This window comes from Dryobates pubescens, chromosome 33 (assembly GCF_014839835.1).
Source record: "Dryobates pubescens isolate bDryPub1 chromosome 33, bDryPub1.pri, whole genome shotgun sequence".
Classification (NCBI taxonomy): domain Eukaryota; kingdom Metazoa; phylum Chordata; class Aves; order Piciformes; family Picidae; genus Dryobates; species Dryobates pubescens.
Window position 1 is genome coordinate 869,276 of NC_071644.1, and position 20,553 is coordinate 889,828.

Genomic DNA, 20,553 nt, shown 5'->3' on the forward strand with positions numbered 1-20,553 from the left:
CTCTGTCCTGTCCCTCTGTCCTGGCTCTGTCCTGTCCCTGTGTCCTGGCTCTGTCCTGTCCCTCTGTCCTGACTCTGCTCTGTCCCTGTGTCCTGGCTCTGTCCTGTCCCTCTGTCCTGGCTCTGTCCTGTCCCTCTGTCCTGTCTCTGCTCTGTCCCTCTGTCCTGGCTCTGCCCTGTCCCAGTGTTTCTGCTCAGATCCCCCCCCCTGGTGCCAGGCAGTGGCAGGGGCACTGTGACAGCCAGCCTGAGCTCTCCTGCCCTGTGTGCCTGGCAGAGTCCCAGCCTGGTTTGGCTGGGAAGGGACCTGGGAAGGTCATCCAGCCCACCCCTCCTGCACTCAGCAGGGACCAGAGCCCCTCACCTGCACTGCTGCCAGCCATGGGGCAGCTCCCAGCTCTCTGGGCAGCCTGGGCCAGGCTCTCCCCTCCCTCAGGGTCAAACATTTCTCCCTTCTCTCCACTGTAAACCTCCCTCCTTTAGCTCCAAGCCATCCCCCCTTGTCCTGGCACGACAGGCCCTGCCCAAAGGTCTGCCCCAGCAGCAAGGTTTCATCAACCTGGCTCTGCCCTGAGCATACTTTGGTGGAAAGCAGAGAACAGATGAAATAGGCCCAGAGAGGAAGCAGAGAGAAAGCACACGAAGGTGGCTGAGAGAGGAGACACAAAATGCCCTCTCCCTGCTGGGAGCAGAGCAGCACTGCAGCCTAAGGGCTGCCTGGCAGGGAGGTGGATCTGCTGCTTCCACAGGGCTGAAGGTGGCAAGGGTCAGAGAATCCCAGAATGGCTCAGGGTGGAAGGGACCTCAGAGACCTCCTCCAACCTCCCCACCATAGGCAGGACACCTCTCATGTTGGCACTGAAGGGGGCCAGAGCCTGGCCCAAGCTGCCCAGGGAGGTGGGAGATGCCCCAGCCCTGCAGCCACTCAGCTCAGGGTGTCTGGGGCTCTGAGCAGCCTGCTCTGGCTGCAGGTCAGAGAATCAGAGAATCCCAGCTCAGGGTGGAAGGGAGCTCAGGGATCATCTCCTCTAACCTCCCTGCCATGCCCAGGGACACCTCTCAACCAGACTCAGCTGCTCCAGGCCTCATCCAGCCTGGCCTTCAGCACCCCCAGGCAGGAGGCAGCCACAGCCTCCCTGGGCAGCCTGTGCCAGAGGCTCAGCAGCCTCACACTGAAGAACTTCTTCCTCAGCTCCACTCTAACCCTGCTCTGCCTCAGCTCCAAACCCTTCCCCCTTGGCCTGGCTCAGACCCCCTCAGCAAAAGTCTCCCTGCAGCCTTCCTGCAGGATCCCTTCAGGTCCTGGCAGCAGCTCTGAGGGCTCCCTGGAGCCTTCTCCAGGCTGAACAGCCTCAGCTCTCCCAGCCTGAGCAGACATTCCCCTTGCAGAGGACACAGGCAGAGCTCTGTCCCAGCCTCCCCCTCCCTTCCCCTGGCTGGATTGAACAGGGCCCCAGCACAATCACCCCCAGGGGCTCCAATCGATGCCATCTTTCCACTCTGCACTTTGCAGCCAGCTCTGCCCAGCCCCATGGATGGAAAACAGCCTGAGGGGTGCCCTCCACCCTCCCCTCTGGTGGGAAACCACAAACTGGTCAATGAAGAGGTCAAACATGGCCAACCTGCAGCTTCCCTGCATGAAAGCAGAGTGGGACACGCTGGGGTGCAGCTGGCAAACAGCTGGCTGCTGGCTGCTGGCTGCAGGTGCATTATGCAGAGCTCACAGAGAGCTGAGCCCCCACCCCCCACCCCCTTTCCCTTGCAGGCTTCTCCCAGTTTTAACTAATCCCATCCCAAATGTCCCTGTGCTGGCCACTGGAGAGGCTGCTCCTCAACCCTGGGCTGTTCTGGGCTCCCCACTCCCAGAAGGACACTGAGGACTGGAGCAGGGCCAGAGAAGGGCAACAGAGCTGGGGAAGGGTCTGGAGAACAGCTGGGCAGGAGCAGCTGAGGGAGCTGGGGGGGTTGAGTGGGGAGCAGAAGAGGCTGAGGGAGACCTCATTGCTCTCTGCAGCTCCCTGAGAGGAGGCTGGAGCCAGGTGGGGGTTGGGCTCTGCTCCCCAGTCTCAGGTGATAGAAGGAGAGGAGGTGACCCAAAATAGTGCCAGGGGAGCTTTAGGCTGGCCATGAGGAACAATTTCTTTGCTGCAGGAGTGGTCTGGGGTTGGCAGAGGCTGCCCAGGGAGGTGGTGGAGTCCCCAGCCCTGGAGGTGCTCAAGGAACACAAGTCCAAGTGCCAGGGGCTGCACTTTGGCCACAGCAACCCCAGGCAGAGCTACAGGCTGGGGGCAGAGTGGCTGAGAGCTGCCAAACAGAGAGGGACCTGGGGGTGCTGATTGACAGCTGCCTGAACAGGAGCCAGCAGTGTGCCCAGGGGGCCAAGAAGGCCAAGGGCATCCTGGCCTGTATTAGGAATAGTGTGGCCAGCAGCAGCAGGGAGGTCATTGTGCCCTGGACTCTGCATTGGTTAGGCCACACCTTGAGTCCTGTGTCCAGTTCTAGGCCCCTCAGTTTAAGAAGGACATTGAGAGACTTGAAGGTGTCCAGAGAAGGGCAACAAGGCTGGGGAGGGGTCTGGGGCACAGGGCTGGGGAGAGGCCTTGAGCACAGCCCTGGGAGGAGAGGCTGAGGGAGCTGGGGTTGCTTAGCCTGGAGAAGAGGAGGCTCAGGGCTGACCTCATTGCCCTCTACAACTACCTGAAAGGTGGTTGTAGACAGGAAGGGGTTGGTCTCTTCTCCCAGGCAACCAGCACCAGAACAAGAGGACACAGTCTCAAGCTGTGCCAGGGGAGGTTTAGACTCGAAGTGAGGAGAAAGTTCTTCCCTGAGAGAGTCATTTGTCATTGGGATGTGCTGCCCGGGGAGGTGGTGGAGTCCCCATCCCTGGAGGGGTTCAGGAGGGGATTGGATGTGGCACTTGGAGCCATGGTCTGGTCATAGGGTCTGTGGTGACAGCTTGGACTCGATGATCCTTGAGGTCTCTTCCAACCTTAGTTATACTGTGAGACTGTGAGACTGTGAACCTGTGACCATGGCAGCTGGGGCCAGGGTTTGGTGGCCATGGTGGGGTTGGGCTGCTGGTTGGCTTGGATGATCTGGGAGAGCTTTTCCAACCCAAACAATTCCCTGCTGCTTTGAAACAAGCTGAAAGCTGCTGTGTGGCCACAGCTGGGATGACCCCCAGCCCCCAGGCCCAGTGCTCTGAGCTCAGGTCCCACACTGGCAGCTCTGCCTGCAAGTGCTGAGCAGCACAGCTCTGGGGACCAAGACCTGACAGCTTCCCACAGGCTGAAGAGGAAAAGGACTGCGGAGGATGAGGGCAGCCTGCTGTACACAGCATGAACCCCAAGGATCTCTCCACCAACTTCTCTGTCACATCCAGCAGGTCCTGAGCAAAGACCTCAGAGGAGGGACCTTAGCCCAGGGCCCCGAGGTGCTGACCCCGAGGTGCTGCCACCAGGAGCCATGTGCTGCAGCAGCTCTGCTCCTCTGTCCTGAATGGCTCTGAGTCAGACAGTGAGCCAGGTGGGTGTGCCTTTGGCCACCTCTGCAAAGGTGGTTTTCTCTAGGTCGCAATACCAGGGTTTCACCCCGAGATCTGTGTTGCTGCTGGCCAGTATTGCCTCGGGAAAATCTGTAAGTGCCAGCCCAAAGAGCCAGAGGGTCGTCTGGCCGTTGTCCCCGCTCTGGAAGGAAGCAGGAGCTTCGCCTGGAAGCTGAACTGTGTTTCAGCTTTGCCCAGCCAGGACAGCAGAGAGCCCTGGCTGCCGCAGCGCTGTGAAGCCCAGCGGACAAACACGCGTCCTGCCGGGCCGAGAGGCGAACCCCCCGGAGGAGCCGAGTCCCCGGGGCAGTTTCGTTTGACTGCAGCAAGGAGCGAGCGCTGCTACCAAGGATTCCAGCCCAGAAACCTCCTCTCTACAAAGCTCTCAGCTACAAACCTTTCGGGAATAAAGCCTGCCTCAGCTAGAAGCTGCAGACACCAACAGAAAGCGAAGCGCTGCTCCTGCAGCCTGCAGGCGGCCGACGCCGTCGTGGTCGGTCCCGATCCTAACGTGTGCCAGGAGGGGTCAGGATCAGTGAGGAATTGATCTGGTTGTTCTCAGCATCTATTGCAGGTCTGTTGCCCCAGGGAATTCTGGCGTTCCCCCCCCCGCCGTGGGCAGTCGGCAGCTGCATTGCCGAGGTTCCTTTTTCTTTCCAGCTTCAAGTGCTGTTTGTGTCTGGATTTTTGTACAGATTGTTTGACTTGTTCCTGCTGGGGAGGGATCTGTGCCACACCTGAGCACCTCCGACCTGCAAAGAGGTTTGAATATTATTAATTTTTTGCTGCATTTTTATCATTAATAAATTATTCATATTTTAATTAATCGCCCTGCTTATTGAACATTAAAATATCCTTTTACAGACCCCCCTCCCCAACAGCCTCTGGGAGCCACCTTGGTCCCTGCAGAGCTGTCTTACACCAGGAACTTCTCAGCACTAAGCAGGTCCCTGTGTCACAGATTGGAAGGGTCTGAAGGGACCTCCAGAGATCACTGAGCCCAACCCACCCCCCCCTGCCAGGGCAGAGCACCCAGGGCAGGGCACACAGAACACATTCAGGAGGGCACCCAGGGCAGGAGACTCCACAACCTCTCTGGGCAGCCTGCTCCAGGCCCCCAGCAGCCTCACACCAAAGTTCCTCCTCGTGTTGAGGTGGAACCTGCTGGGTCCCAGTTTGTGCCCCACTGTCACAGGACAGCACTGAGCAGAGCCTGGCCCCCTCACCTCAGCACCCAGCCCTCAGACACTGATAGACACTGATCAGATCCTCCTCAGCCTTCTCCTCTCCAGACCAAACACCCCCAGGGCTCTCAGCCTTTCTCCACAGCAGAGCTGTTCCAGGCCCTTCATCATCCTCACAGCCTCCCTTGGACTCCCTCCAGCAGGTCTCTGTCTCTCTTGGACTGGGGAGCCCCAAACTGGACACAGCATTGCAGGTATGGTCTCACCAGGACCGAGGAGAAGGGAAGGAGAACCTCCCTAGAGCTGTTGGACACCTTCAGAGATGCCCCCCAGGATCCCACTGCCCCCCTTGGCCCCCAGGGCACATTGCTGTCCCGTGCACAACTTGCTGCCCCCCAGCACTCCAAGGGCTTTCTCCCTGGAGCTGCTTTCCACCCATGCTCCTCCATGCTGGGGACCTGCAAGCTGCAGAATCACCACCCCCAGGCCACCATTCTTCATCCTTCTGCACTTTTGAAGCCAAGCCAGGCCCAAGCCCTGTGCCCTCCTGCCACTGGGTTTGATCTTCAGGAGGCCTTTGGCTGTGCAGCCCAGGAGTTCTTGACCTGCCCTGTCTGACACAGGGCATCAGCCACAGCCCCTGCACTGCCTCGGGGACAGGGCAGCAACCACCAGGGGAGAGGCAGCAGATGAGGAGCAGCCCAGGTCCATCACTCAGCCTAACAGCAGGGGGCTGCTCTCTGCAGTGAGCCTTCCAGCCCAGGCCAGGCAAGAGGGCAACCTCTCAGCAGGGTCTGACTTGGCTCTCATTTCATCCTCTTTAACCACTGCTTATGATTTTTTTTACCAAGCTTTTATCCTTTTTCACTGCTTCTCACCATGCCTCCTCCCTGCAGGTGTTCAAGCTCAGGTTGGATGAGGCCCTGAGCAGCTGAGTCTGGTTGAGGAGTCCCTGCCCACGGTGGGGGGCTTGGAGGAGATGATCTCTGAGGTCCCTTCCAGCCTGAGCCCTTCTGGGATCATCACAGAGAGCTTCTGGCAGCTGGAACCGCTCCTCAGAGCTCCTCTCTGCTTGGCTGCTTTTGGAAGAGGCTCTCTCAGCCCCCAGAGTCCACCTGGGTGGTCTCCTGCACCCCCCCAAGTCTTTATCCTTTCCCTTCTCATCCTCAGCTCTGCAGTGCTGGGCCTCCTGACTGGCACCACCAGCAGGATCTGCTGATGCCAGCTCCTTGCTCCCACACCCTTCACACCTCAGGGCCCTCCTCTGTAGCAGCCTCTGTGCTCAGCTGCCTGCTCCCCTCTGAACTTGGGATCATTCCCAGACTCCCAACAGCTCCCTGCCACCATCCCCTGCTCCTGCCTTGCCCACATTCTTGTTTCACACCCCCAGGACACAGGCTCTGCCTTTCCACAAGACCCTTCTCCAGCCCAGCTTCCAGTCTGAGCTGTGGCACCACCTTGTCCCTACACTTGCCCAGCAAAAACTAAGGGGGGGCTGGGAATTACATCAAGAGCTTCATCCTGTCCTACCCACAGAGGGCTCAGGAGCAATCTCTGGGTTGGTTTGCACAAGCTCTGGCAACCAGCACCAGAACAACAGGACACAGTCTCAGGCTGTGCCAGGGGAAGTTTAGGCTGGAGGTGAGGAGAAAGTTCTTCCCAGAGAGAGTTGTTGGCCATTGGGATGTGCTGCCCAGGGAGGTGGTGGAGTCCCCATCCCTGGAGGTGTTCAAGAGGGGATTGGATGTGGCCCTTGGAGCCATGGTTCAGCTGTCAGGAGGGGTTGGGTGACAGCTTGGACTTGATGATCTTGGAGGTCTCTTCCAACCTTATTGATTCTATGGAAAGCAGAGGCCCAGGGAAGGCAACAAACCCTGCAGCAGGAGGGCAAACCCTGCAGCAGGAGGGCAAACCCTGCAGCAGGAAAGCAAACCCTGCAGCAGGAGAGCAAACCCTGCAGCAGGAGGGCAAACCCTGCAGCAGGAGGGCAAACCCTGCAGCAGGAGAGCAAACCCTGCAGCAGGAGAGCAAACCCTGCAGCAGGAGGGGAAACCCTGCAGCAGGAGGGGAAACCCTGCAGCAGGAGGGCAAACCCTGCAGCAGGAGCGCAAACCCTGCAGCAGCAGAGCAAACCCTGCAGCAGGAGGGCAAACCCTGCAGCAGCAGCACAAACCCTGCAGCAGGAGGGCAAACCCTGCAGCAGCAGCACAAACCCTGCAGCAGGAGCACAAACCCTGCAGCAGCAGAGCAAACCCTGCAGCAGGAGGGCAAACCCTGCAGCAGCAGCACAAACCCTGCAGCAGGAGGGCAAACCCTGCAGCAGGAGGGCAAACCCTGCAGCAGGAGGGCAAACCCTGCAGCAGGAGAGCAAACCCTGCAGCCGGAGGGCAAACCCTGCAGCAGGAGGGGAAACCCTGCAGCAGGAGGGCAAACCCTGCAGCAGGAGGGCAAACCCTGCAGCAGGAGGGCAAACCCTGCAGCAGGAGGGCAAACCCTGCAGCAGGAGAGCAAACCCTGCAGCAGGAGGGCAAACCCTGCAGCAGGAGAGCAAACCCTGCAGCAGGAGGGCAAACCCTGCAGCAGAAGCACAAACCTTGCAGCAGGAGGGCAAACCCTGCAGCAGCAGAGCAAACCCTGCAGCAGGAGCACAAACCCTGCAGCAGCAGAGCAAAACCTGCAGCAGGAGCACAAACCCTGCAGCAGCAGAGCAAACCCTGCAGCAGGAGCACAAACCCTGCAGCAGGAGGGCAAACCCTGCAGCAGAAGCACAAACCCTGCAGCAGGAGGGCAAACCCTGCAGCAGCAGAGCAAACCCTGCAGCAGGAGCACAAACCCTGCAGCAGCAGAGCAAAACCTGCAGCAGGAGCACAAACCCTGCAGCAGCAGAGCAAACCCTGCAGCAGGAGCACAAACCCTGCAGCAGCAGAGCAAACCCTGCAGCAGGAGGGCAAACCCTGCAGCAGCAGCACAAACCCTGCAGCAGCAGGAGCACAAACCCTGCAGCAGGAGGGCAAACCCTGCAGCAGGAGCACAAACCCTGCAGCAGGAGGGCAAACCCTGCAGCTGGAGGGCAAACCCTGCAGCAGGAGGGCAAACCCTGCAGCAGGAGGGCAAACCCAGCAGGAGGGCAAACCCTGCAGCAGGAGAGCAAACCCTGCAGCAGGAGCACAAACCCTGCAGCAGGAGCACAAACCCTGCAGCAGGAGGGCAAACCCTGCAGCAGGAGGGCAAACCCTGCAGCAGGAGCACAAACCCTGCAGCAGGAGGGCAAACCCTGCAGCAGGAGAGCAAACCCTGCAGCAGGAGCACAAACCCTGCAGCAGGAGCACAAACCCTGCAGCAGGAGGGCAAACCCTGCAGCAGGAGGGCAAACCCTGCAGCAGGAGAGCAAACCCTGCAGCAGCAGCACAAACCCTGCAGCTGGAGGGCAAACCCTGCAGCTGGAGGGCAAACCCTGCAGCAGGAGGGCAAACCCAGCAGGAGGGCAAACCCTGCAGCAGGAGAGCAAACCCTGCAGCAGGAGGGCAAACCCTGCAGCAGGAGAGCAAACCCTGCAGCAGGAGCACAAACCCTGCAGCAGGAGCACAAACCCTGCAGCAGGAGGGCAAACCCTGCAGCAGGAGGGCAAACCCTGCAGCAGGAGCACAAACCCTGCAGCAGGAGGGCAAACCCTGCAGCAGGAGGGCAAACCCTGCAGCAGGAGAGCAAACCCTGCAGCAGGAGGGGAAACCCTGCAGCAGGAGGGCAAACCCTGCAGCCGGAGGGCAAACCCTGCAGCAGGAGAGCAAACCCTGCAGCAGGAGGGCAAACCCTGCAGCAGCAGAGCAAACCCTGCAGCAGGAGGGCAAACCCTGCAGCAGGAGCACAAACCCTGCAGCAGGAGAGCAAACCCTGCAGCTGGAGTGCAAACCCTGCAGCAGGAGGGCAAACCCAGCAGGAGGGCAAACCCAGCAGGAGGGCAAACCCTGCAGCAGGAGAGCAAACCCTGCAGCAGGAGGGCAAACCCTGCAGCAGGAGGGCAAACCCTGCAGCAGGAGGGCAAACCCTGCAGCAGGAGGGCAAACCCTGCAGCAGCAGCACAAACCCTGCAGCAGGAGAGCAAACCCTGCAGCAGGAGGGCAAACCCTGCAGCAGGAGGGCAAACCCTGCAGCAGGAGGGCAAACCCTGCAGCAGAAGCACAAACCTTGCAGCAGGAGCACAAACCCTGCAGCAGCAGAGCAAACCCTGCAGCAGGAGCACAAACCCTGCAGCAGCAGCACAAACCCTGCAGCAGCAGAGCAAACCCTGCAGCAGAAGCACAAACCTTGCAGCAGGAGCACAAACCCTGCAGCAGCAGAGCAAACCCTGCAGCAGCAGAGCAAACCCTGCAGCAGCAGAGCAAACCCTGCAGCAGGAGCACAAACCCTGCAGCAGCAGAGCAAACCCTGCAGCAGGAGCACAAACCCTGCAGCAGCAGAGCAAACCCTGCAGCAGGAGGGCAAACCCTGCAGCAGCAGCACAAACCCTACAGCAGCAGGAGCACAAACCCTGCAGCAGGAGGGCAAACCCTGCAGCAGGAGCACAAACCCTGCAGCAGGAGGGCAAACCCTGCAGCAGGAGGGCAAACCCTGCAGCAGGAGCACAAACCCTGCAGCAGGAGGGCAAACCCTGCAGCAGGAGGGCAAACCCTGCAGCAGGAGCACAAACCCTGCAGCAGGAGGGCAAACCCTGCAGCAGGAGGGCAAACCCTGCAGCAGCAGAGCAAACCCTGCAGCAGGAGGGCAAACCCTGCAGCAGGAGCTGCAGCTCAGGAGGTTCCACCTCAACACAAGGAGAAACTTCTTGACTGTGAGGCTCCCAGAGCCCTGCAGCAGGCTGCCCAGAGAGGTTGTGGAGTCTCCTGCTCTGGAGCCTTCCCAGCCCTGTCTGGATGTGTTCTGTGTGCCCTGTGCTGGATTCTGTGCTCCTGCTCTGGCAGGGGCTTGGACTTGATGATCTCTTTGGGTTCCTTCCAACCCCTGACATCCTCTGAGCCTGGGACATTAGTCTGGGGCAGAGCAACCCCCAGCACCAATCCAGGCTGGGGATCAAGGGCTGGAGATCAGCCCTGAGGAGAAGGACTTGGGGGAGCTGGGGGTGCAAAGCTGGACAGGAGCCCACACTGAGTGCTGCCAGCCCAGCCCCAGCCTGGCCTGGGCTGAGCCCCAGCAGTGTGGGCAGCAGGGGCAGGGAGGGGATTCTGCCCCTCTGAGACCTCCCTGCAGTGCTGGGGCAGCTCTGGAGCCCTCAGCTCAGCACAGCCAGGGAGCTGTGGCAGTTTCAGGCTATGCCTTTAGAAGTTTTTGACAGCTCTTGGACAGAAAAGGGGTGAAATGTAAATAAATCACTGCTGGGTGTGAGAAGGAAAGGATAAAGGGCTTGAGGCAGCCATGGAAACAAGCTCTCTCTCTTCTCTCCTCTTTGGGCTGGGAGATACCAACCTGCTTCTGCTCAGCCCTGGCTGCACTGCTTCTGCTGTGACTGCTGTTTAACTTCCCTGCTCTGCCTCTTGTCCCTTTTATGTACAGGGAGGTAAGGGGAGGCAGGGAGGGAGAAGCTGTTGGCTTCCCCTGGTCTTTGACCAGGAGGCTCCTTGTGCTGTTCATTAACTGTAAATCACAGAGCCACAGAGCTGTCAGGGCTGGAAGGGACCCCAAGGCTCAGCCAGCTCCAACCCCCTGCCATGGGCAGGGACACCTCACACCACAGCAGGTTGCTCACAGCCACCTCCAGCCTGGCTGCAAACACCTCCAGGCAGGAGGCTTCCACCACCTCCCTGGGCAGCCTGTGCCAGGCTCTCACCACCCTCCTGGGGAACAACTTCTTCCTCACAGCCAATCTCAATCTCCCCACTTCTAGTTCTGCTCCGTCCCCCCCAGTCCTATCCCTCCCTGACACCCTCAGAAGTCCCTCCCCAGCTTTCTTGCAGCCCCCTGCAGATCCTGGAAGGCCACAATGAGGTCTCCTGGGAGCCTTCTCCTCTCCAGCCTGCACAACCCCAACTCTCTCAGGCTGTGCTCACAGCAGAGCAGCTCCAGCCCTCTGCTCCTCCTCGTGGCCCTTCTCTGGACACCTTCCAGCACCTCCAGCAGCCCAAAGCACGGCAGGCTGGCAGCCCTCACTGCAGGGGCAGCCTGGGGGCAGGCAGGGCTCCCTCCACTGTCCAGGGCACCCAGTGACCAACCTGTGTGACAGCAGCAAGAGAAAGAGGAGTCCCAACAGCCCCCCTCTGCCAGTGCCATCCCAAAGAAGCTCCTCCAGAAAGCTGCTCTGGGGCCACCTGGCTGGCAGTGAGTGACCAGGCAGGGGCAGGGGCAGGGGCAGGGGCAGGGGCAGGGGCAGGGGCAGGAGCAGGGGCAGGGGCAGGAGCAGGGGCAGGGACAGGGGCAGGGGCAGGGACAGGGGCAGGGGCAGGGGCAGGGGCAGGGACAGGAGCAGGGGCAGGGGCAGGGGCAGGGGAAGGGGCAGGAGCAGAGGCAGGGGCAGGGGCAGGGGCAGGGGCAGGGGCTGGGGCAGGGGAAGGGGCAGGGACAGGAGCAGGGACAGGAGCAGGGGCAGGGGCAGGGGCAGGGGCAGGGGCAGGGTCAGGGGCACGAGCAGGGACAGGGGCAGGGGCAGGGGCAGGGGCTGGGGCAGGGGCAGGGACAGGGGCAGGGACAGGGACAGGGACAGGGGCAGGGGCAGGGGCAGGGGCAGGGACAGGAGCAGGGACAGGAGCAGGGGCAGGGGCAGGGACAGGAGCAGGGGCAGGGGCAGGGGCAGGGGCAGGAGCAGGGGCAGGGGCAGGGGCAGGGGCAGGGGCAGGGGCTGGGGCTGGGGCAGGGGCTGGGGCTGGGGCTGGGGCAGGGGCAGAGGCAGGGGCAGGGACAGGGGCAGGGACAGGGACAGGGACAGGGACAGGGGCAGGGGCAGGGGCAGGGGCAGGGACAGGGACAGGGGCAGGGGCAGGGGCAGGAGCAGGGGCAGGAGCAGGGGCAGGGATCTGCGGTTCCAGCCAAGTGTTAAGCATTGCTCAACCACCACAAGAATTCCTGAAGGGTGGAAGCAGTCCACGGGAGCAGAGCCGCCGGGAGGGAATCGGTGCCAGGGCAGCGCCGGGGATGGTTGTGCCTTTCTCCTGCCACCTCGTGGGAAGGAGGGAGAAGCAGCAGCGGCAGTTTGCTGCCGGAGTGATGGTCCCGAAGGCAACTTTAAAGCACCCCTGGGACCCGCACTCTGACCACCAGCCGATGGCTTTAGGCCCCCAGAGGAAGCAGAGCCCGGGCAGCGTTCAGGCACAGCCAGCTTTGACTCAGTCCCAGACCGGCAGCTCGGGAGGCCTCAAGGCTCCTCTGCTCCAACCTCCCTAGGTGCTGGTGGAGTTGCAGTGAGCTGGCTCAGCAGCCTGGCAAGCTGAGGCTTGAAACTGCCCAATGCAGGGGACTGCACCACTTCCCTTGGGAGATGATTCCAATCTCCAGCTGTTCTCCACACCACTTCTGGGAGATGGATCCAATCATAGAACCACAGAACTGTCAGGGCTGGAAGGGACCTCAAGGATCAGCCAGTTCCAGCCCCCTGCCATGGGCAGGGACACCTCACACCACAGCAGGTTGCTCACAGCCACCTCCAGCCTGGCTGCAAACACCTCCAGGCAGGAGGCTTCCACCACCTCCCTGGGCAGCCTGTGCCAGGCTCTCACCACCCTCATGGGCAACAACTTCTTCCTCACATCCAATCTCAATCTCCCCATTCCTAGTTTTGCTCCATCTCCCGTGGTTCAACTTCTCCCCACCACCTCCCTTGGGAGATGGCTCCAGGTCCAGCTGTTCTCAGAGGGAAACATTGGCTGGAGCCAGCTGGGGCTTGGTCTCCTCTCCCAGGCACCCAGCACCAGAACAAGAGGACACAGCCTCAAGCTGCTGTGTTGGGTGAGAGGTTGGACTTGATGACCTTTGAGGTCGTTTCCAACCTTATTGATTCTATGATTCTATTCTATGTAAGGGCTGGAGGTGTCCCTTCGGCCTCTGCCCGCCGCGGGCCCGAGCACGCCGTTCCCCCGGCTTCTGCGGCGGCTCACGGAGACTCCGCCAGGGGCTGCTTCCCCTCCCGGGCGGAGCGAGAGGAGCCGTGAGCGGCGGGAAGCCCGGCGGAACGGCGGTCCCCGGCGCCTCACGCCGCATTCCCGAGCCCCCAGAGCCCCGGCCCCGGCACCCCCCGGGCCGGCGGCAGCCACCCCCCGGGCCGGCGGCAGCCACCCCCCGTGCGAGGCGGAGAGCCCAGCCCCGCCTGCCGCCGCCACGCCAACGCGGAGCCACGCCCCCGCCGCGGGACACGCCCCCGCCGCCTAAGCCCCGCCCATAAGCCACCCACCGCCTGCCGCCCGCGCACGCCCCCTGGCGGCAGTGCCCCGCGGCTCCTGAAGCGTCTCTCCCGCAGCCTAAAGCTGGCAGTGCCGGGGGGGAGGAGCTGGACAGGAGCCAGCAAGGGGCACTGGCAGCACAGGAGGCCAAGGGCAGCCTGGGCTGCATCCAGAGCAGTGTGGCCAGAGCTGGAGAGAGGATCCTGCCCCTCTGCTCTGCTCTCAGACCTCACCTGCAGGCCTGGGGCCAGCTCTCGGGACCACAAGACAAGACACATGGACCAGGTGGAGAGGGCCCAGAGGAGGCCACAAAGATGGGCAGAGGGCTGGAGCAGCTCTACTGTGGAGACAGGCTGAAAGAATTGGGCTGTTCAGCCTGGAGAAGAGAAAGCTCCAGGGAGACCTCAGAGCTGCATTTCAGTATCTGCAGGGGAGCTGCAGGCAGGCTGGGGAGGGACTGCTCAGAAGGGGCTGTGGGGATAGGCTGAGGGGCAGTGGTTTGAACCTGGAGCAGGACAGGTTTAGATTGGACATCAGGAGGAAGTTCTGCACAGGGAGGCTGGGGAGACTCTGGAACAGGCTGCCTAGGGATGTGGTTGAGGCTCTGTTCCTAGAGACATTCAAGATGAGACTTGATGTGGCCCTGGGCAGCCTGCTCTAGCTGGAGGTGTCCCTGCTGAGTGCAGGGGGGTTGGACAAGATTCCCTTTGGAGGTCCCTTCCAACCCAATGCAACCTGGGAATCTCTAAACCTGGTGGCATTTGGGCTTCCCTGTCCTCCTCTCCCACAGGTTCCAGCCCTTCAAGCCCTTCACACCAGCAGAGGAGCTGCTGAAATGCTTCTGCTGGCACCAACAACTAAGCAGAAGAGGCTGAAAGTTTTGCAGACCTTCTAAACCCCAAGTGAAGGTTGGGAGATGTTCCCCCACAGCATGTACAGGAAGTCAAGATGCAGAGTAAAGGAGGCTTTGTCCTGCTGAGCTGATTCACCAGGAGGATGGCAGAGAAAGGAGAAGTCCAAGACAAGGAAAAGAGAGAGATCAGAGGTCCTTCTTCTGAGCAGAGTCTGAGAACCTCAGAAAACAAGAGGCAGCTGGGCCTGGACCTGCAGGAGCCACTTCCTACCTGTGGCACCACAACCACAGTCCCAGAAGGACAATGCCCAAACACTGCCAGTGGCAGTGCTGCTGGTGGGATGGCAGCTCCCAAGCTCTTGGCTCAACCTCCCACTCCAAGCAGGACCATGGACTGGGACAGCTGAGGTTTAGTTTGAGCTTCCAAAGTCTCCCCCAAGCTGGGCTCCAGCAGCTTCCTGAAGTGGTGAACTTCCCAGGGAAGCCTGCAGCTGTGTTCCTGAGTCCTGCAGAGTGTGAGACAGGACACCTGAGGCTTCCCCAGGGGTACAGATGCTCTGCAGAGAGCAGCAGCACCCCCCACACACATGGATTAGGTACTGGAAGATGAAGATGGGAAGCTCTTGGAACTCCTGAGTGCCTCCACCACGTGTGCAGGACGTTCCTCTGGCTTCTCCCTCTCATTTCCATGTCTCTGAGAAGCACTTCCCACATCAATGGAGGGCAATTTCCATTTCAGTTCCCTCCCCACCTCCTGCCAGTGCCAGTCCTGGCCACACAGAAGCTCATTTTCCTCCTGGTTGCTCACTGGGTCTCTGCACTCCTGAGCAGCCTGGGCTGCTCTCCCTCACTGAACAGCCTCCCCCCACACCAGCACCACCTCAGCAGCCAGTCATGGAATCACAGAACTGTTTGGGTTGGAGAAGACCTTTAAAAGCAGCCAGCCCAACCATACTCCAACTCTACCCAGGCTAACCTCTGGCCCTCAGCACATCTCTGCCTCTTTCAAACACCTCCAGGGATGAGGACTTAACCACCTCCCTGGGCAGCCTGGGCCAGGCTTTGAGAATCCTTTCTGTGAAGAAGTTTCTTCTGGTATCAAACCCAAACCTCCCCTGGGGCAACTTGAGGCCATTTCCTCTTGTCCTGGCCCTTGTTCCTTAGAAGAGGCCAACCCCCAACCAGCTCCAGCCTCCTCTCAGGGAGCTGTAGAGAGCAATGAGGTCTCCTCTCAGCCTCCTCTACTCCAGGCTCAACACCCCCAGCTCCCTCAGCTGCTCCTCTCCAGCCCCTTCCCCAGCTTTGCTGCCTTGCTCTGGACCTGCCTCAGCCCTCAGCGTCCTTCTTACACTTAGGGCCCTCCCAGCCATGCTCTTTCCATGCTCCTTTGGGCTCTTCTCCCCCTGTGCTGAGCACAGTGAATTCAGCAGCACTCCAGCAGCTCTGCTGCCTCCCTGAAGACTATGTGGCTTTAAACAGGGTGCAGCCTCTCCCCTGGGGGAGCTGCACCCACGGGAGGAGCCTTCCCATGTGCTGCTGGAAGGGACCTCAAGGATCAGCAGTGGATTTGAGGAGAACCTGTCACCAGGCACAGGATGGACAGAGGCAGAGCTGCAGTGAAGGTGTTCACCACAGAATTCCATGCTCTGCTTCTTGCAGGCATGAGGAAAACAGGCTTGGAAGCAATGGCATGGAAGCAGGAATTGGAGAGAACCTGGGACAGCCTGGTTCCAACCTACCGAGGGACAACTCTGCTCCCAAGAGCTGATCCCTGCTACCCCACTGCTTCCACCCCCAGCCACACTCCCTGCTTCTCCTCCAACTTGTCCCAAGCCACACACAGAGACCACCACTCATGCCACATCTCCGTGCCTTGATCCCCCACCCCAGCATCCCAGACACCCAACAGGGCAGGAGCCCCTCCCAGACAGCTGCCTCAGGGACACTGCTGCAGGAGCCCCTCTCAGACAGCTGCCTCAGGGACACTGCTGCAGGAGCCCCTCTCAGACAGCTGCCTCAGGGACACTGCTGCAGGAGCCCCTCTCAGACAGCTGCCTCAGGGACACTGCTGCAGGAGCACCTCTGAGACATCTGCCCCAGGGACACTGCTGCAGGAGCACCTCTGAGACTGCTGCCTCAGGGACACTGCTGCAGGAGCACCTCTGAGACTGCTGCCTCAGGGACACTGCTGCAGGAGCACCTCTGAGACTGCTGCCTCAGGGACACTGCTGCAGGAGCCCCTCTCAGACAGCTGCCCCAGGGACACTGCTGCAGGAGCCCCTCTCAGACAGCTGCCTCAGGGACACTGCTGCAGGAGCCCCTCTCAGACAACTGCCTCAGGGACACTGCTGCAGGAGCCCCTCTCAGACAACTGCCTCAGGGACACTGCTGCAGGAGCTATTCTTTGGCCTGTTTCTGTGAGGTCTCTGTGCACAGGTCCACTGGGACTCTCCTGGAGTAAGTGATGCTCCCTCCAGAGCTGTCACCACCTCCTTCTCCTTCACCTTTTTTCCACACTCGTTTCACCATCCACTTGGACACCAGCTGCTCACCAGCTCTGTCACCTGTCCTAGTCCCAGAATGCTGTCTGCAGAGCACTGCTCCTTCTTGGAAAAGAAACTTGGAAGAGACAGACTCAAGAAGATCTTTTATGTACAGACACATGGACCATTCACATTGGATGTCAGGAAGTTGTTCCCCAGGAGGGTGGTGAGAGCCTGGCACAGGTTGCCCAGGGAGGTGGTGGAAGCCTCCTGCCTGGAGGTGTTTGCAGCCAGGCTGGAGGTGGCTGTGAGCAACCTGCTGTGGTGTGAGGTGTCCCTGCCCATGGCAGGGGGGGTGGAACTGGATGATGCTTGAGGTCCCTTCCAACCCTCTGTGATTCCACCTCCACCTGCCAGCTCTCCCAGCCCCAGGACACCGAAGCCAGATCTGCTCTCCTGCTTCAGACACCAGGCCAGGCATCATCCTTGGGAATCTTTTCAGTGTATTTTGATTTCTCAAAGCAAGCAACAGGAGCCAGGGCCGAGCTGGCCAAGAGCCCCCCGGCTCTGGACGGCAGCAGCTGCCCACAGCGCCGCGCTGGGGACAGAGACTCCCTGCGGCTCTGCTCCTGCCTCCGGCACAGCCTCCCCGGTCCGGCCCGCAGCCGCTGCTCAGCCCTCCCTGCCCATGAAGGCAGTGTGCTGGGCCTGCAGGTAGCTGACTATCTTCTCCTCTATCTCCACCCCCTGAGCGATCTCCTCCTGGGAGAGGGCCAGGGGGGCCTGGGAGTCCCTGGTGACGATGGTGACGGCGGTGCGCCGCGACTCCAGCACGTTGGCCACCACCGCCTGGTGCCGGTACTTCTCCAGCGCCTGCTGGGATTTATCGAGCAGGATCAGGGGATCGGTCTCCAGCTTGAAGGAGATGACAAAGGCCTCCGGGGCCCACTCCTTGACCAGAGGAGAGAGCATTTTGGGCACCATCTTCATCGTGATCTGCGTGAGGGGGACAAGAGAGCAGAGAGCAGCCCCGGTCAGGACACAGCAACGCGCTCAGTGAGAGCCAGGGCAGGGAAATTCCAGCCTGGGCTCACGCTGTGCTCACACTGGGAAGCCTGCCAAGGAGGCATTTGGTCACATCTCACCAAAAAAGGCCCAAATGTCACTGGCAGCAGCTGTGAGATGGCATCACACCACGGCCCTGCCACCAGCAGTGAGCAGGGTGTGCCCCAGGGGACCTGCAGCAATGTTCTGCTGCTGGAGGGGCTAAAGCCCAGCCCAGGAAGACCCACAGAGAATCCCAGACTGGTTTGAGTGGGAAGGGACCTTCAGAGCTCATCCACACCAGTCCCCTGCACTCAGCAGGGACAGCTGCAGCTACAACAGGTAGCTCAGAGCCCCAGACAACCTCACCTGGACTGATGCTAGCCACGGGGCAGCTCCACCTCTCTGGGCAGCCTGGGCCAGGCTCTCACCACCCTCAGGGGCAAACATTTCTCCCTTCTCTCCACTCTCAATCTCTCTCTTTCAGTTCCAAACCATCCCCCCTTGCCCTGGCACAATAGGCCCTGCCCAAAAGTCTGTCCCCAGCCTTCTGCTGTGCCCTTGAAGCACTGCAAGGCCACCAGAAGGTCTCCCTGGAGCATTCTCTTCTCTAGGCTCTCCCAGCCTGGCCTCCCAGCAGAGGGCTTCCAGCCCTGCCAGCATTGCTGTGGCCTCCTCTGGCCCTGCTCCACCAGCTCCCTGTCTCTGTGCTGTGCTGAGTGCCCCAGGACTGCCCCAGCACTGCAGGGAGGTCTCAGCAGAGCACAGCAGAGGGGCAGAATCCCCTCCCTGCCCCTGCTGCCCACACTGCTGGGGATCAGCCCAGCCCAGGCTGGGGCTGGGCTGGCAGCACTCAGTGTGGGCTCCTGTCCAGCTCTGCACCCCCAGCTCCCCCAAGTCCTTCTCCACAGGGCTGCTCTCCAGCCCTTGATCCCCAGCCTGGATTGGTGCTGGGGGCTGCCCCAACCCAGAGGCAGGACCTTGCTGTGATTAAAAGCCAATTAAAAGCCAATTAACTGCACAAATTGGGGTCTGTTATCTACAGAGATCCAGATCCAGCAGCTCCCACCGCTGGAAGGGACCAGCTCTCAGCTCACTGCTGGCCCCCAGGCAGCCATGACCTGACAGGACACTGGGACCGGCTGCTGGGAGGGGAAGAGGGGGCAGCAAAGGGGGACCATGCCCAGGGGGGCCTCACCCACAGGGGTCCCTCACCCCCTGGGGCCCCTCACCTGCAGGGGTCCCTCACCCCCTGGGGCCCCTCACCTGCAGGGGTCCCTCACCCCCTGGGGCCCCTCACCTGCAGGGGTCCCTCACCCCCTGGGGCCCCTCACCTGCAGGGGTCCCTCTGAGGACTGGATCTTGTGCTCAGGCATTTCTGAGGCCGGGATGTAGAAGTCTGACACGGCAGCTGCCAGGTAGAACATCACACTGGAGCCTGCAAGGAACAGCTCTGTCACCAACCACGGCTGGCAGCACCCAGCAGCCCACACCTGTCACCCCAGGGACCCCCAACTACAGAAGCCCAGGCCCCCCCCTCAAGATACTCTCCCATCACCTACTGGCACCACCCCGAACAGGGCAGTGCCAATGGCGACTCCCTGGCACCCACTGCCACCACCTCATCCCCTCACACCGAGCCTCTGCAGCCCCCTGGGACTACCCAGACCCCCATGCAGGGGAGGCTGAAGGCCCTAGTGGCCCCCTTGTCCCCTCACACCTGGGCCCAAGGGTCACCTTACCCCCTCATGCCTGGGCCATGGGGGCACCTTGTCCCCTCACCCCTTGTCCCCGGGGCCCATGGGGTCACCTTGACCCCTCACACCTTGTCCCCCGGGGCCATGGGGTCACCTTGTCCCCTCACACCTGAACCCCAGGGGCCATGGGGTCACCTTGTCCCCTCACACCTGAACCCCAGGGGCCATGGGGTCACCTTGACCCCTCACTCCTTGACCCCAGGGGCCATGGGGTCACCTTGTCCCCTCACACCTGAACCCCAGGGGCCATGGGGTCACCTTGTCCCCTCACTCCTTGACCCCAGGGGCCATGGGGTCACCTTGTCCCCTCACACCTGAACCCCAGGGGCCATGGGGTCACCTTGTCCCCTCACACCTTGTCCCCAGGGGCCATGAGGTCACCTTGACCCCTCACACCTTGTCCCCAGGGGCCATGGGGTCACCTTGTCCCTTCACCCCTTGTCCCCTCACACCTGAACCCCAGGGGCCATGGGGTCACACTGTCCCTACACATCTGAGCCCCAGGGGCCCTGGGGTCAAACTGTCCCCTCACCCCTTGTCCCCGGGGGCCATGGGGTCACCTTGTCCCCTCACCCCTTGTCCCCAGGAGCCCTGGGGTCACCTTGTCCCCTCACACCTTGTCCCCGGGGGCCCTGGGGTCACCTTGTCCTCCAGCGCCTGTGCCCCGGGGCCGCCTTGTGCCCTCAAGCCTGGTGCCAAGGACCCTGCGGTCGCCTCGTACCCTCCCGGCCAGGATCTACCAGGGGCGGCCCCGTCCCCTCCCAGTACCGAGGGGCGCCAGGGCGCGGGCGGCGGCTCGCAGCAGCGCCAGGTACTCGGTGAGCCCGGTAAACTCGATGGCGAGCAGCGCCCCATCCTCGGTAGCCCGGCGATAGGCACGGAGGGCGGGCAGCAGGGCGGGGAGAGCGGCGGGGTCGGCGGTCACGCAGGGCGGGGGCCCGGGGTCGAGGCAGAGGGCGTCGAGCAGCGCGGGCCCGGGCGGCGGGAGGGCCCTGGCCCAGGGGAAGGCGGAGCGGGCCCGGTGCAGGAAGCAGACGCCGTAGCCGGCCGCCACCAGGCGCTCGGCCGAGGCCGCTCCGCGCCGCCCGCTGCTGAAGTTCTCCAGGAAGCGGACGGCGCGCGCCTCCAGCGGCACCTGCGTCCCGCCCGACGTCACCAGCGCCACGCGCCGCCCGCGCGCCGCCTGCCCCGCCGCCCAGGCCCGCACGCGCTCCTCCGCCAGCGCCGCCGCAGCCTCCTCGGGGCCGCCGCCGCCGCCCGCGGCCTCCATGCCCGCCCCGCCCCTTCCGCCGGAAGCGCGCCCGCGCGCCGCGCCCCCGCTTCCGGCGC

At 61.8% G+C, this 20,553-nt stretch overlaps 1 protein-coding gene across 1 annotated transcript; it reads right to left on the reverse strand.

The window, feature by feature from the left end:
- Positions 1–17,044: 17,044 nt before the first annotated feature.
- On the reverse strand, positions 17,045–20,494 carry PPCS (phosphopantothenoylcysteine synthetase). The gene is made up of 3 exons (XM_054175638.1): positions 19,993–20,494; positions 18,802–18,905; positions 17,045–17,419 (listed from the first exon to the last, which is right to left on the reverse strand). The coding sequence occupies exons 1-3, from the start codon at positions 20,492–20,494 to the stop codon at positions 17,096–17,098; spliced, it is 930 nt and encodes a 309-aa protein (XP_054031613.1). The 3' UTR covers positions 17,045–17,095.
- Between the last annotated feature and the right edge of the window lie 59 nt (positions 20,495–20,553).